The 16,477-nt window shown below is 41.5% G+C and overlaps 1 protein-coding gene across 3 annotated transcripts in view; it reads left to right on the top strand.

Annotated features, from left to right (window-relative positions):
- sorcs2 (sortilin-related VPS10 domain containing receptor 2) overlaps positions 1 to 16,477 on the top strand; it is a 729,701-nt gene that overhangs the window by 521,227 nt on the left and 191,997 nt on the right. For all 3 annotated transcript variants that reach the window (XM_072255908.1, XM_072255907.1, XM_072255909.1), the window contains exons 6-8: positions 1,629 to 1,693; positions 3,670 to 3,788; positions 6,937 to 7,026. In XM_072255908.1, coding sequence (XP_072112009.1) covers positions 1,629 to 1,693; positions 3,670 to 3,788; positions 6,937 to 7,026 — 274 coding nt within the window. The remainder of the gene's footprint in view (positions 1 to 1,628; positions 1,694 to 3,669; positions 3,789 to 6,936; positions 7,027 to 16,477) is intronic.

The following is a 16,477-nucleotide window of genomic DNA, read 5'->3' as shown; positions in this document are numbered from 1 at the left end:
ACGCTGATTGGAACTAAAGTGTTGCAAATGTCACTTGCCTGTTATCAGCCCATGACTGTTACATAGGTTTGCTGCATGTGGACATGGGCTGAATCATTTGTTGCGGAGTCATGAAAGGAACTGAGCATTGTGCAGCAGTTAGTGAACATCCTTAACTCTACCTGATGATAGAAGGAAGGTCATTGATGAAGCATTTGAGAACATTGAGCCTCAGGTTTTGTTTCAAGCAATTCTTGCCATGATATTCTGAGGTTGGCATGATTTGCCAACCATTCTTATTTTTTATTTGTCAACAAAGGGTTTCAGCCCGAAAGTCGACTGTATTTTTTTCCGTAGATGCTGCCTGGCCTGCGGAGTTCCTCCAGCATTTTGTGTGTGTTGCTTAGATTTCCAGCATCTGCACAATGTCTTGTGTTTGTGATGGAAGAACTGTTGTCATTTTCCTTTGTTCACAGTATGACTAACCATTATTGTTATCCTCTTCAAGCCCAATGACTTGTATTTCACAGGAGATACTTGACTCACTCAAATGCTGCTTTAATGTCAAGGGCAGTCAATATCATCTCGCCTCTGAAATTTAGGTCTTTGGTTATGTTGGTCCAAATATTATGATGAAGTCTGATGACATATAAAACTGGCAATAGTGAGCAAGATACAAACAAATTAAGAGAATGTATAGGCCATTTGGTGCTATCATTTACAAAGATCATGGCTGCTCTGAGTGCAGTCTCAACTCCACACTTAGGCTAATAAATAAATGCCTCTTGACAGCACTATAAGTAGGACCTTTCCTTATTTTGCTGATGTCGGAAGGTGGACTGGTGTGGAGTAATTAACTGGATTGTGTATTCCTGCATTTTGTGAAGAAGATATAACTGGGTAATTTTCCACATGGTTGGTTAAAACGTTTTTTAAACAAAGCATCATTTCCTCTTATGTCATGTGAAAAAATATGTGCAGTCATAATTTAAAATATTTAAGGTTTGAATGAAAATGTTGAGTAGATTAATACAAATATTAAGACAATGCAAATTGATTTGATACAAATATAACGTATATTCAAATAATAACATCGCATGTTCATGCTACTTATTAATGTGTGTAAATTCCATGCAATCTTTTGCTTAGTCATTGCTGAATAAATATTGCATATATTGCTCAATATTCTGAGGCAGCAATTATAAATAAAAGTTTTATTTCTCATATAATTAAGATCACTGTTAAGTATTGCATTATGCAACATATCCTCCCACTTTACCAATAAAGATATCTCCTAATGGTAAGTATCAGCCTGAATTCTTGACAACCTGAACTAAAAGAAATAGCATCTACAGTAAGTTCATCGCTTGGCATAATATGGCCATCAATCACTCAGCAAAAATGACACAGGTTGAGTTTTAAAATAGATTAAATTTCTTGCCCATTATCACACTGATGATTTCACTACAGGAGCTGAAGTTTTCAAATTTTGATAATTTAGTCTAAGTTGTATAAAATACATTTTGTTCATCGTGTAAGCATTACTTTAAAGAACAAATCAGATGAACAGAATAAGAAATATTAAACCTGTTTTACTAACCTGTTTTCTGTTTAGAAAAGGGAAATATCACAGCTATTTCTTCTTCCAGGTCTGTACCCAGAGTTGATAGTGATCCTGACTTAGTTCACATGGAAATTCAGGACAGCAGTGGAGGTAAAGACTGGCTAATTAATATCATCTGTATATTATTGGTGAATAACTATATGCTGTATGATGTGTACAATGTCAAAATAAATATGATAATTACGTATGAGTTTAATCACTGATTTATTAAAAAGTCAACTTTGGAAGAGCAACAGCATATTAATTTGTTTCAGTTAATTTTATTGGCGGTCATTGTGGGGGAGAGTCTTGAAATTACACAGCACAAAATATGTACAATGGTATATGACCAGAGCAGGTACAGGCACATTGCCTGCTGTTTTAATCACTCCTATATGGTCATGTTCAAATAACTCAGTTTCAAGAGTTTAGTTTGATTGTGCAGTATAATGTGTAAAATGTGGGGTTCTAGATCGCTTTCACTGCTTGTGTGGTCCCAATGCATTTGCTAACTCAAATGCCCAACCCAACAGCTTTGTTAGTCATCACTGCCACTTACAGTAGTCCCTCCATGCAGATTTGTTTTGAATCAGGGTGATTGATAGCAGAAGCCATTTGAGTAAAAAAGCAGTTCTGCAGTCAAGTTTCTAAATATTTGCTTTTAGAAATGAACCAAATGCCGCATTAATATTATGAGTTCAATTCTGGTAGGGTCTCTCACTTCAGGTTGAAAAATGTGAAGGATAATGGAAAAATGGTCTGAAAATTAGATACAGGATTAGTCCTGGACTTTCCCAATTCCAGGATCAGCACTGAAACCTTAAAGAGGTTGCTTGCTTGTCTTACACTGAGAAGCTGATGGCTCATTTATGAGATTTATATCACATGTGTCTTACAGCACTGCCTCTGGTGACATCTCAATTTCAGTTCCAGACTGCCTGGAGAGAATCAGTGCATTGCCTGACCTCCTTTGGACACAACAATGGGAAATGTATATGTACTATATCCACTCTTTAATGAATACCAATAACATTTGATTATTGTTATTATTAACAACATGAAAATGTTTTAAAGATGTGCGAAATAATTTGCATAAAGCTGGAATACTGTAAGTCTGGTTACCTGTAACCAGGGGACCCCCTGTACATCCGACTGAGACAATTTGAGTTAACAACTACTTTGATTTGACTATTAGCGTTTCATTAACTGCAGCTATGTTTGAAAAAATAATTGATTTGATGATTAATGCTTACCTATCCAATGAAAATTTTTGTAATTATAATCATTGCAATAAATTCAATTGATGCTTCTTAGATTAATTGTTATTAAGAAGTTATTTAATGGAGATGAAAGAAAATAATATTAGTCTGCGGAAGTCAGTCTGATTAAAGCAGATCAGTATTTTGCAAGACAATAAAGTGCTCATGTAGTCTGAAACTTTGCATCTATAATGAACCTCTGAAGGTACAGTCAGCAAACCTGCCAGAATTGCTTCTAGGGTGCACAGTGCAATGGTGTACATATCACTGTACCCACAGACAGCTTCAAGCTGTGCTATATCCATTCATCACTGATCCCTTTATTTGTGAAGAGAAAGATATCTATGGTGGTGTTTTTGGGATGCTAAGCTGCTTAACAAGAAACTGAAATGCAAGCTGCCTTTTCACCTTTTTGATGTAATTTCTTAAAGTGACATGTTTCAATTTAAAAATGTTTGTTGAAACTTTTAGATGACAACAAAATTAGCAGTGCAAACTCTCTTGCTGCTCGAGTGTAGAAACATGGATATTAAAAACATAACTAGTCAGTGTTGAAAGTGTTTTAAACTAGGATTGCAATAATTGTTCTTTGCAGGGCTTTGCAAAGCAAATTTGAAAGGTGCCTCCAAGCTCCATTCGGCAGTTATCTGAAAGCCAAACACTGCTGGTACTGGAAACCTTACATTCTACTAGAAAGGTGCAGGATGCCAGTCAGCATCTGTGGGGGAAGGCACAGGAATAACATCTTTATTTGATTATCTTTCAGTAGAATGCTCTTTTTCTACAGCTGGTATATTTTGAGAGCTAACATGTATTGTTTTTTCACAGCTTTTCTTTATATCACCTGCCAAATTACAAACTGCACAGAAAAAGCTCTGAAAACCCGTTTCCCTGGAAATATAGACCAGAATTCACTGCTTGTCAATGATGACTACGTTTTCGTTCGGGTAATTACTTTGCATAACAATTAATAAGTACCACTTACTGAATCAGGTGCAATACCGGGATGTGTTGGCAGAATTGCAAGAGTCTGTGTAAGTACCGTAATCAAGGAAAGTTCCTAAAGGTTAGAAATGTGCCCCTTCAGGTGCATTATTTATCTTGGCAAGAGCAGAGATGTAAAAAAAAAATACATATTGATGTGAAAAAGCACTGGTTCTGCACAGATCAGGACTATACAGCAGATACACACTACTAACATTGTCCTTGTTCAGTGAGGTGTCTATACAGTAGAGAGAAAGTATTGAAATACTAGTTTTCATTACTTTCCATCAAATGCACTAATCTAATTCAGGAAATCAAGTGCAGTGATAACCCAAAATTATGTTCTCTTTCCAGGAATGTTTGTCGTAAGAATGGATCAGAGAGCCTGGTCCATTCCACATTGCAATTGTTACCTTGTTGTTTCATATTTTTAACACCTTCTCTGATAAATTGATAAGGAAGGAGCCATTTCTGTGCATTCAAATTGTTTATAGATTTTTTTTGCTTTCCACGCAAGAGCTGTGTGCACTTGCTGTAAACAGAAAGGGGATTTTATTTGGGTGGGTTTGTATGATTAAAAAGCAGCCTGAGAATGCATTGCCCCATTTGCTGCCTAATTTTTTTTTAAATTCTCACACTGGCAGCAGTCCACAACAATGCCTGCTGTTTCAGAAGGCTGTATGCAAACCAGAATATTCTTTCAGTGAATTTTCCATGATTAAGATTTTGTTTACATTGAGGCATGGAAGTAGGCCAGTTAGCCCTCAGGGACTATGCCAACTATCAACCATGCATCGTTACACTGATCCTAACCCATTTTATTTTGCCCACATTCCACCAAAAGCTCCCAGATTTTACCACTTCTCTACACTCTAGCGACAGTTTACAGTGGCTGAAAAACATACAACACATTTCTGGCATGTGGGAGGAAACCAGAGCAGTCAGAGGAAACCCACTCTGTCACAGGGAGAAGATGGAAGTTTCACACAGACAAGGCCAAGGGCCAAGATTGAACCTGGTTGCCTAAGCTGAGACGCAATGGCTCTATCCAGCTGTGCTAATGTGCTGCTCTGACCACTTCCAGGGCAAGTTCTGTCACCAGGCACTCTAGACATGCATAGTATCTACAGACCATGATCCTCTTACACAAGACTCCAGTCTTCCAATTGCTGGCTTCACCACACAAGCTCCAATCCAATAATCAGGCCCCATCCTCCTGACCCAGATTTGTCAACCGACGCCAGACCACCCTTCTTTACCTCAGCTGTCAATCCCAGGGCCCCAGCCACAATCTATTGACAACAGGCACTAGTCCACCAACCCAATTGCTTCCATGAGTCACCAGGTCAATCTAGGCTCTGAGATACATCGGCTTTTTGCCTCTCCAAATCCCACAGTGTTGCAGCTCAGACTGAAATATATGTGAGTGGTATTTTGTTGCAGCTTTTGTCCTCAGATCAAATGCTGATGAACTGTTGACTGGTAAGCCCATGATCAAAACAATTATCGTTATTGTGTGTATGTGGATCCTGAAGGAACTCTGAGCTATTAGTATACAGAGCAACAAAAAGTAATAAGTTCCAGCATTCCTCTGCTTTCCTTTTACAGTTGATTTTGTTGCTCTCTTCAGTGTTATTATAGGCTAATAAGATTTGAAAAAACTGGAATAATTTACTTACATTTGAATGGGACAAGTGGCTTCATATACAGTGGAAATAGTGTAATGTAACTCAATATGTGTGAAGTCTCTGACCTCAGTCAATTTATTGTACCCTATACAGATCTACATTACATTGAAATGTGTGATTTTTGTTTTATTTGTGATTTTTAACTCCTATGTGTGATTGTTTTTTCCACAAACATTGTTAATTTTGTCTAACATAATTTTTAAATGTCATTTACTCCTTTCAAGTCATTATTTTTGCCATAAACTTTTCAATATTAATATCAGTCCATTATTCATTTGGTCAGTACCAAGTGGCTTAGGATCTTGCCATGCATGCTTTTCTTCAAACTCTCAGCCTCTCCATGTAGCATCATAGTGTCAATCATCCTTGCATACTTTTATCTGGATCAGTAATAAATATTAACAGAAAACGTCTTGGAACTGATCCCTATGGCATTATGTTATTATAATTGTTCAGTCGGAGCTAGTAGTATTGATTATTATTTATTTAAGAAATGTTTAATCCAATGAAGACTGTGTTCTTTTTTCCAAAGGTATACGTTATAGTTACAAACATTTTGCTGGAATAATCTGTTACATCCCCTAAATAAACTGCTTTGTTACCCTCATTTTTAAAGAACAAAAGAAAGGTTATTTATTGTTCCATGTACACCCTTATCCTGTTTCTCCCAGATACATTTATATAATTCCTTTCTATGTTTTGATTCAATCCACTTAGTTGTTCTCTTATGAATATTCAATACCTACATCTGTTGAATCATTTACTAATCTGCAGCTGCCAATTACACTTTAAAGCAGCTAAACCTGTTCAAAGTGAATACGATTTTTTTCATGCATTTTTTCTTCCCCAGTGTATCACCAATCTCATCTTTAAGACCTCCCCACCCCCACAAATTCCTTTAATGATGTGAGTTTGCAGGTGGAATTTGTGTGCACACGCCCACTGTTTTATTCAGCTATGGACTATTGTTTTTATCCCAAGCTTTCACTTTGGATCCAGTCCTCCCTCTTCTACAATACATGGTGCCATCATGTAGGAAGTACTGCATCTGAAATTCCATGCGTTCTCACGATTAAGGATTATGTACTATCTGCAGAGAGCAGATTTTCCCCATGGACAGTAGAAATAAAATTGAAAGCACATCAACCTCAGGTTACTGTCAAGATCCTAGTTTAAAAAAACAATGTTTATGCTGGTCTCGGGCTCTTTCTTTCTCCCCATGCCTGCCAGAATCCTAACTATGGAGTGATAGTGAACAAGACAGTGGGAAAAGAAGAAAATTAAATAAAAAATACAAATTCTAAATGTTAGAAATAATTCAGCATTAAAACAGTCAAGTAAAGAGGTTGTTAATCTTTATGGTTTCTTTATTAATAATGATTACTCTCTTGTTAATATCCTTACTCGTTTTTTTTTCTCTCAGGCAACCTTTGGAAATCGGACAAAATATTTTGTTTCTTATCGACGGGCTGAGTTTATTCAGATGAAGTTACCCAAGTATGCCTTACCAAAGGTAAGCTTTCTAAGCAGGTTGAACTTTCTATGAAATTTGCAATAATATCCATGGTATTTATCTATGTTACAGTGAAGTTCTTGTATGTCAATCTAAATTCTTTCCTACAATGTAATTATCATTTTGATAAAACCTAAAGGACAGGCGATTCATTCACCCAATTTCAATAGAGCAGTGCATCAGCTCTACCTGCAATGGAGCATATTGTGCATATTTCTGAGAGACTCAGCACCCTTTAGCAAATTTGTCTCCTCAGATTTCAGCAAGGTTTTCATTCTTTCATTCTCCTTGCGATTGTTTTTCGAGGATGAATGCCCCATATTTGCAGCTTCGTTGTTCTGAGAAATGACATTTCTTGTTTATTACAGAACACTTGTGCTTTACTAACAGGAATTTCCCTCAAACAGTGCCATTTAAAGGGCTAACAATTAAAGTATTTACATACTTTAATCTCACTAAGATCTGTGATATCTAGTAACCTCAATTCACAATTGCACATACACTCCTTGACAGTTTGATGGAGGTCAAAGTAATGGTAACCCTCAACATCCAAGCCTTGGGATCATTCATAGATGCTTCTACACAAATCTCACTTTGCTGTTCACTGCTTCATTAAGCTGTCACTTAAGATCCAAAATCAAGAAGAGGAACCGTCTACTTTTCACTTAGCCACACTAAGAAGCAGAGTGGACACCAGCATTCACTCAAAGCAGACTGTAATTGTGTTGACACTTCCCTGGCAACCTCCTGTCAGGTGTGTTGGTTTGGTCATGAAGAATGTTCATGGACCACTTGAACTAACTACTGTCTTCACCAGCCTCTTGCAAATACTAAGTTCAAAGTAAATTTATTATCAATGTACAGTATGCACATGTCACCATATACCACCGAGATTCATTTTGTTGCAGGCATTCATAGGTGAACAAAGAAAATCTACACATAAACAAAGACTGACAAACAACCAATGTTCAAAAGAAGATGAACTGTGCCAATATAACACAAAAATAATTAATAATGATAATAAATAAATAATAAACAAATAACACTGAAAACATGAGTTGTAGAGTCCTTGAAAGTGAGTCCATAGGTTGTAGAATCAGTTCAGTGTTGAGGTGTTAAAGTTATCCATGCTGGTCGAAGACTCTGATGGTTGAGGGGTAATAACTGTTCCTGAACCTGGTGGTGTGGGACCTAAGGTTCCTGTACCTCCTTCCAGACGGCAACAGCGAGAAAGAGAGCATGACCTAGATGTTGGGGATCATTGATAATGGATGCTGCTTTCTTGTGGCAAAGCTTCTTGTAGATGTGCTCAATAGTGGGGAGGGTTTTCCCTGTGATGGACTGGGCTGTATCCATTACGTATTGTAGGCTTTTCTGTTCTTGGGCGTCAGTGTCTCCATACCTGGCCATGATGCCACCAGACAGCATACCGTCCACTGCACCGACAGAACTTTGTCAGTGTCTCCATACCTGGCCACGATGCCACCAGACAGCATACCGTCCACTGCACCGACAGAACTTTGTCAGTGTCTCCATACCTGGCCACGATGCCACCAGACAGCATACCGTCCACTGCACCGACAGAACTTTGTCAGTGTCTCCATACCTGGCCACGATGCCACCAGACAGCATACCGTCCACTGCACCGACAGAACTTTGTCAGTGTCTCCATACCTTTTTTTTTTTTTTTATTTTTTTTATATACAAAATTCTTTATTACAAATGTCGGTGCTATACAATATTTACAAAACCAGTGACTAGCATATTTACTACACTACAAACAGACAATACATGTTAAACCAATATATTGCCATCCTCATCAATGATGGCATTTACACCCCATGGAGCCCAACGGTCCCGGAACATCTCTACGGTCGCCGTGGACTGTGCGTATTCCTTTTCAATATTCACCTGGGCACGAACATACCCCCTAAACATAGCCAGGCAGTCCGCCCGGGGAGAACCTCCTGCCACCCTTTTCCAGGAGCCACGGATGGCAATTTTAGCCAGCCCCAGGAGCAAGTTGACAAGGACATCCTCATCCCTCTGTGCCCCCCTCCTTACTGGATGACCATATATGAATAGGGTGGGACTGAAATGCAACCAGAAGGCGAGAAGCAGCCCACGCAAATACGCGAAAAGGGGCTGCAGCCTCACACACTCCACGTACATATGGTACACGGTCTCCTCCAGCCCGCAGAAGTGACACGCGGCTGGGAGATCCGTGTACAAACTAAAGAACTTATTGCAGGGCACCGCTTTATGTAGCACCCTCCAGCCGAGATCCCCAAGGTGCATGGGAAGGACTCCCTTGTAGAGGGACTTCCATTGGGGACCCCCCTCACCTCCATACCTGGCCACGATGCCACCAGACAGCATACCGTCCACTGAACCGACAGAACTTTGTCAGTGTCTTACGTGGTAATGCTCATTACCAGCTTTTTCAGGTCTTGCTGTGGTGGAGCACAGTATCAATATCAACACGTCCTGTATCAATGCAGTATCAATATCAATGCATCCTGTGAATAATGTTGTCTGAATTATGGCACGTCCATTTACGAGCTCCCAGGCCTGCAGGACTGAATGAAAATAATGTGACACTTAGTTGTGTGTATGCATCACTGGATGTCATTGTACTCCTCTGGGCACCTTTGTACATTACTACGTCAAAGGACTACAAAAAAACGTAGCCAGTAAAGCTGCTGTCTCACAGGTCCAATGATCCTGGTTTCAGTTTCGACCTCTGGTGCAATCTCTGTAGAGCTTGCACATTTTCTCTGACTCTGTGGGATTCCATCTGGCTGTTCCAGCTTCTGACGACATAGAACACAGAACATTACAGACCAGGAACAAGCTCTCTGATCCAGAGTTTGTGGGGAACTAATTTACACATGCAATGTAATGCCCAAAAACACTAATTGTTTCTGCCAACACAATCTCCATATCCTTCTATGTGTCTATCTGAGAGTCTCATGAATGGCTTTGTTGTATTTGCCTCTTACTGCCACCCTAGGACGTGCATTGCAGGCAAGCACCACTAGTGTGTTTTAAAAAAAACAAGCAAATTGCCCTGCATATAACAATGAAGAAGCAAGCAGAGGCAGAGCTGGTACAAAGGATGAACTGTGCTGGGGTATCACAAAGCCGAAGCGTAACATGTTCAAGACGCGGTCACAGGCAGAGTTGGTATCACTGTCGCTGTGGGAGTGAATGATTCGGAGAGGAGTTGATGCCCATCCACCTAACCCGAGTGTGAGGTTGGACTGCTCCAAGCAACAAGCTGATTTGGTGAGTTTGAGAATGGCTTTGGGCTGTGCAGGTCCTAGAGCAAGGCACTCATACCCAGTGCTTGGATAATTTTAAACGCTGGTGCAGATAGACTGGAAAACCTGAGCGTCAGGACCGGAGGCAAGGGTCGGCCTTATTTTCTGTGCTTTCCTGCAATATTCGTTTCTCTCTCCGTGGTGCCAAGGCTGTGAACTGCTCTGGTGGTTGTCATCTGAGAGTTTCACCACGCTTTTGCTCCGTTAATGTGATGAACTGAGATTAACACATGGTTTGACTCCAGCTGCTCCGGGGAGTGGATCCAGGAGCTCAAACTGGTTTGCTATGCTGTCGTTTGCTCCTGTTTGTATGATGTGTGTGTATTTTTCCTCTTTCTCAGTGCAGTGATTATTGTCTTTCCTTTTTTAAAAATTGGGTTATTTGGGTTTTTTGCTTTGTGGCTGCCTGTAAACAAACAAATCTCAAGGTGTCTAATTTATACATTGATAATGTGTACTTTGAATTTTTGAATATCTTCTTTAAACTTATCCCTCTCACCTTAACTGCAACTCCTTTCATCTTAGCTACGTGCCCTTTGGTATTAGACACTTCAACCCTGGGGGAAAAAGATGCAGGCTGTTTATTCTGTCTGTGCCTCTTACAATCTTATAAACCTCTATTAGCCTCTGCCACTTTGGAGAAAACAGCCGAGGTTTTGTTTTACAGCCTGTCCTTATAGTGTAGATCCTCTAATCCAGGCAGTATTTTGGTAAGTCTCTTCTGCACCCTATCCAAAGCTTCAACATCCTTCCTATAGGGCGGTGAGCAGAATTGAATGCAGAGTCTAAAAAGCTGTAAACACAACTTCTGGATTCTTGAGCTCGACTTTTAAAGGCAAGCATTCCATAGGCCATCTTTACTGCCATACCAACCTGTGCAGCCACTCTGAGGGAGCTGTGAACTTGGACCAAAGATCCCTCTGCTCATCAATATTGTTAAGGGTCTTGCCATCAACAGTGTACTGTATCTTTACATTTGACCTCTCCAGGTGTAAAACTTCATTTGGCTGGGTTAAATTTCAACTGTCATTTCAACATTCATATCTGCATCTGGGTTATATCCCACTGTAGCATTTTCCAGTATACTTCACTGTCCCTAGCACCACCAAGCTTCATATTGTTTGCAAATTACTAAGCTGCTTATCTACATTTTCATTCAGGTCAGTGGCCACTTTATTAGGTACACCTGTACACCTCATTTATGTTAATATTTAATCAGCCAATCATGTGGCAGCAATTCAATGCATAAAAGCATGCAGACATGGTTAAGAGGTTCATTTGTTGTTCAGACCAAATGTCAGAATGGGGAAGAAATGTAATCTAAGTGGCTTTGGCTGTGGGATGGTTGTTGGTGCCAGATGGGGTGATTTGAGTATCTCAGAAACTGCTGATCTCCTGGAATTTTCAGACACAATAGTCTCTCGAGTTGAAAAGCAGTGCATCCAGTGAGAGGCCGTTCTGTGGGCGAAAGGACCGTGTTAATGAGAGAGGTCAGAGGAAAATGGCCAGACTGCTTCAAGCTAACAGGAAGGTGACAGAAACTCAAGTAACCACGTGTTACAGCCAGAGGTGTGCAGAAGAGCATCTCTGAACGGACAACAAGTTAAACCTTGGAGTGGATGGGCGACAGCAACAGAAGACCATGAACATACACTCAGTAGCCGTTGTGCGTGTGTGTATAAACAAAGGTCCCAGTATTGATCCTTGCAGAACACCACTAGTCTCACTGACTACTACTCTCTGTTTTTATGGACAATACATTTCTGAACCCAAGCGGCCAATTCACTGTGGATCACAAGCACCCTATGCCGCTTGATGAGGCTGTCATGAGGGATCTTGTTAAACGCCTTACTGAAATCCATGTGGACAACATCCACAGCTCCTCCTTCATCACTCATCTTTATCACTCCTCAAAAAACTCCATCAAATTATTCAGACGTGTTTTGCCACGCACAAAGCCATGCTGACTGGGTTAATTGAGACATGGTTTTTCAAACACTCAAAAATACTATCCTCTCCAGTAGCTTCCCTACCACTGACATGGGTCTCACAGTCTATAGATTGAAGGATTACCCCTATTTCCCTCTTGAATAATTGAACAACGTTAGCCACTCACAGGTACTCTGGGACTTGACCAATGGCAAGAGAGGACAGGAAGGTATTGGTCAGGAGTCACATCTCTGGCATCTCTCAATACCTGGGCTTAGCTGTGAGCATAGCTCCATGCTCCTCTCTTTGCACTTTTGACTGTGTGGCTAAGCACAGCTCCAGTGCCATATTTAAGTTTGCTGATGACACCAGTGTTGTTGACTGAATCAATGTGGTGTTGAATCGGCATACAGGAGGAAGATTGAAAATCTGGTTTTGTGGTGCCACAACAACGTCTCATTCAATGTCAGCAAAACCTTTAAAGGCTCTTTAAAGGGCGGCACAGTAGTGTAGTGGTTAGTACAACGCTTTACAGTACAGGCAATCTGGGTTCAATTCCCACCGCTGCCTGTAAGTTCTCTCCATGACCATGTGGATTTCCTCCCACTGCTGCAGTCTCCTCCCATTCCAAAGACCTACTTTGCCATTGGTTAATTGTCCCATGATTAGGCTAGGATTAAATCTGAGGACTGCTGAGCGGCATGGCTTGAAGGGCTGGAAGGTCTAATTCTGAGCTGTATCAATCGATCAATAAGTAAATATATAATCTTTATTGTTTTAACTATTGTCTCTTTCTAAGCTGAAAGGTGTACATTTAGCCAACGTAATCATTGGCATGAGAGTTGTGCATAATGCTTTGAGAGACTTCAAGGTGGCAATAACAAACGGTACAGATGATATTAGCAGAGATGTGCTCTAGGTGCAGGTGGTAGAAGCTAAGTTACCCAGAGTGCAGAACTAACCTTTTAAAACAAAATACTGCAGATGCTGGAAATCAGCAACAGTGATAAATTTTCCTGTAAACTATCTTTTGATTTCCACAACCTTGCTGTTTCTGATGTTTGCTGGGTTTTTTTTCAGTGAATTAATTGACCTTTTTTAAGAAGTGGAATTGTCAAGAGCCAGCAAGAGGACTGATATCTAGGGGCAGGCTGAGCCTCAGTTCTCTTCAGCTGACAGTGATGAGCAATTCAAAGGAGAGAAAAAGCAATAATGAAAATCTGACAGAAAAAGATAAAAAAGTGAAATTGGAGAGCTAGTACCATTCTCTTCTAGTGAAAAACTTTTATTTAAGTTGTCAGCCACACGTTGGTGTGGCTGCCAGACAACATGCTGTCGCCCTTTACTGGCATTTACAGCATTATATACTTCAAGTTTGACAGTAGTAAAATGCTTTAAATTACACTTCTACTTGGCATCAGTGAAATCTGAAATAATCATTGACAATGACTGCTTGCTTGCTTCTGAAACAAGTCAATGTGCACATGGTCTGATGAATGCTTCACTCGATAGATTTTATACACCTTTGCCACAAAAATGTGCTTGACATAAGCACACATAAAAAGAGAGTTCACTCAGATGTGTGTTCCTGCTAAGTATAAGTACTGAGTGAGACATTAAAGCACAAAACATGGTATGGGCTGACAACAGGAATTCTGCAGATGCTGGAAATTCAAGCAACACCCATCAAAGTTGCTGGTGAACGCAGCAGGCCAGGCAGCTTCTCTAGGAAGAGGTACAGTCGACGTTTCAGGCCGAGACCCTGCGTCAGGGCTAACTGAAGGAAGAGCTAGTAAGAGATTTGAAAGTGGGAGGGGGAGGGGGAGATCCAAAATGATAGGAGAAGACAGGAGGGGGAGAGATGGAGACAAGAGCTGGACAGGTGATTGGCAAAGGGGATATGAGAGGATCATGGGACAGGAGGTCCGGGGAGAAAGACGGGGGGGAGGGGGGGAACCCAGAGGATGGACAAGGGGTATAGTCAGAGGGACAGAGGGAGAAAAAGGAGAGAGAGAAAAAGAATGTGTGCATAAAAATAAACAACGGATGGGGTACGGGGGGAGGTGGGGCATTAGCGGAAGTTAGAGAAGTCGATGTTCATGCCATCAGGTTGGAGGCTACCCAGACGGAATAAAAGGTGTTGTTCCTCCAACCTGAGTGTGGCTTCATCTTTACAGTAGAGGAGGCCGTGGATAGACATGTCAGAATGGGAATGGGATGTGGAATTAAAATGTGTGGCCACTGGGAGATCCTGCTTTCTCTGGCAGACAGAGCGTAGGTGTTCAGCAAAGCGGTCTCCCAGTCTGCGTCGGGTCTCGCCAACATACAGAAAGCCACATCAGGAGCACTGGATGCAGTATATCACCTCAGCTGACTCACAGGTGAAGTGTCTCCTCACCTGGAAGGACTGTCTGGGGCCCTGAATGGTGGTGAGGGAGGAAGTGTAAGGGCATGTGTAGCACTTGTTCCGCTTACAAGGATAAGTGCCAGCAGGGAGATCAGTGGGGAGGGTTCGGGGGGACGAATGGACAAGGGATTTGCATAGGGAGTGATCCCTGCGGAAAGCAGAGAGAAGGGGGGAGGGAAAGATGTGGTTAGTGGTGGGATCCCTTTGGAGGTGGCGGAAGTTACGGAATATGTTGGACCCGGAGGCTGGTGGGGTGGTAGGTGAGGACCAGGGGGATCCTATTCCTAGTGGGGTGGCAGGAGGATGGAGTGAGAGCAGATGTACGTGAAATCGGGGAGATGCGTTTGAGAGCAGGGTTGATAGTGGAGGAAGGGAAGCCCTTTTCTTTAAAAAAGGAGGACATCTCCCTCGTCCTGGAATGAAAAGCCTCATGCTGAGAGCAGATGTGGCGGAGACGGAGGAATTGCGAGAAGGGATGGCATTTTTGCAAGAGACGGAGTGGGAAGAGGAATAGTCCAGATAGCTGTGAGAGTCAGTAGGCTTATAGTAGACATCAGTGGATAAGCTGTCTCCAGAGACAGAGACAGAAAGATCTAGAAAGGGGAAGGAGGTGTCGGAAATGGACCAGGTAAACTTGAGGGCAGGGTGAAAGTTGGAGGCAAAGTTAATAAAGTCAACGAGCTCAGCATGCGGGCACGAAGCAGCGGCAATGCAGTCGTTGATGTAGCGAAGGAAGAGTGAGGGACAGATACCAGAATAGGCACGGAACATAGATTGTTCCACAAAGCCAACAAAAAGACAGGCATAGCTTGGACCCATACGGGTGCCCATAGCTACACCTTTAGTTTGGAGGAAGTGGGAGGAGCCAAAGGAGAAATTATTAAGAGTAAGGACTAATTCCGCTAGACAGAGCAGAGTTGTTTATTTTTATGCACACATTCTTTCTCTCACTCTCCTTTTTCTCCCTCTGTCCCTCTGACTATACCTCTTGCCCATTCTCTGGGTTCCCCCCCACCCCATCTTTCTCCCTGTACCTCCTGTCCCATGATCCTCTCATGTCCCCTTTGCCAATCACCTGTCCAGCTCTTGGCTCCATCCCTCCCCCTCCTGTCTTCTCCTATCATTTGGATCTCCCCCTCCCTCTCCCACTTTAAAATCTCTTACTAACTCTTCTTTCAGTTAGTCCTGACGAAGGGTCTTGGCCTGAAACGTCGACTGTACCTCTTCCTAGAGATGCTGCCTGGCCTGCTGCATTCACCAGCAACTTTGATGTGTGATGGTATGTGCTGTATGTTTTCTCAGCTTAGGCTACATCTACGCTACGCCGGATAACTTTGAAAACGCCAGTTTCTAGTAAAAACGACAGGCGTCCACACTAAGCGTTTTTCGAAATATCTCCGTCCACATTAGATGGATATTTGGGCGAATCTCCTCCTACTGGGCATGCGCAGGACACACAGAAAACAAGCGAAGAGGAAACGGTATACTCAGTGCGCGTTTGTCCAGTTACAAAGTAGAAAAACTTAAAAGGAATTGCTCTTGGCTTTCGCAGAGGAGGACTTAAAACTAAAAAAAAATACTGGAGCGTATGGAGGCAACCGACAGGGAGTTCATGGACAGTATAACCCAGCTGACGACGAACATTGAAAAACTAACTAACTCTGTTGCATTAATAAAGCACCTTGTTAAATGTATAAAACATGTCTGCATCAGTGTTATCTTGTATTTCCATACAACGTTACGTTAGGCTGTTACATATCTATTGTCAAAGAAGTACTTGCATAAGTAGGTA

This window comes from Mobula birostris, chromosome 4 (genome assembly GCF_030028105.1).
Source record: "Mobula birostris isolate sMobBir1 chromosome 4, sMobBir1.hap1, whole genome shotgun sequence".
NCBI lineage: Eukaryota > Metazoa > Chordata > Chondrichthyes > Myliobatiformes > Myliobatidae > Mobula > Mobula birostris.
This window is presented reverse-complemented; position numbering and strand designations above follow the sequence as displayed.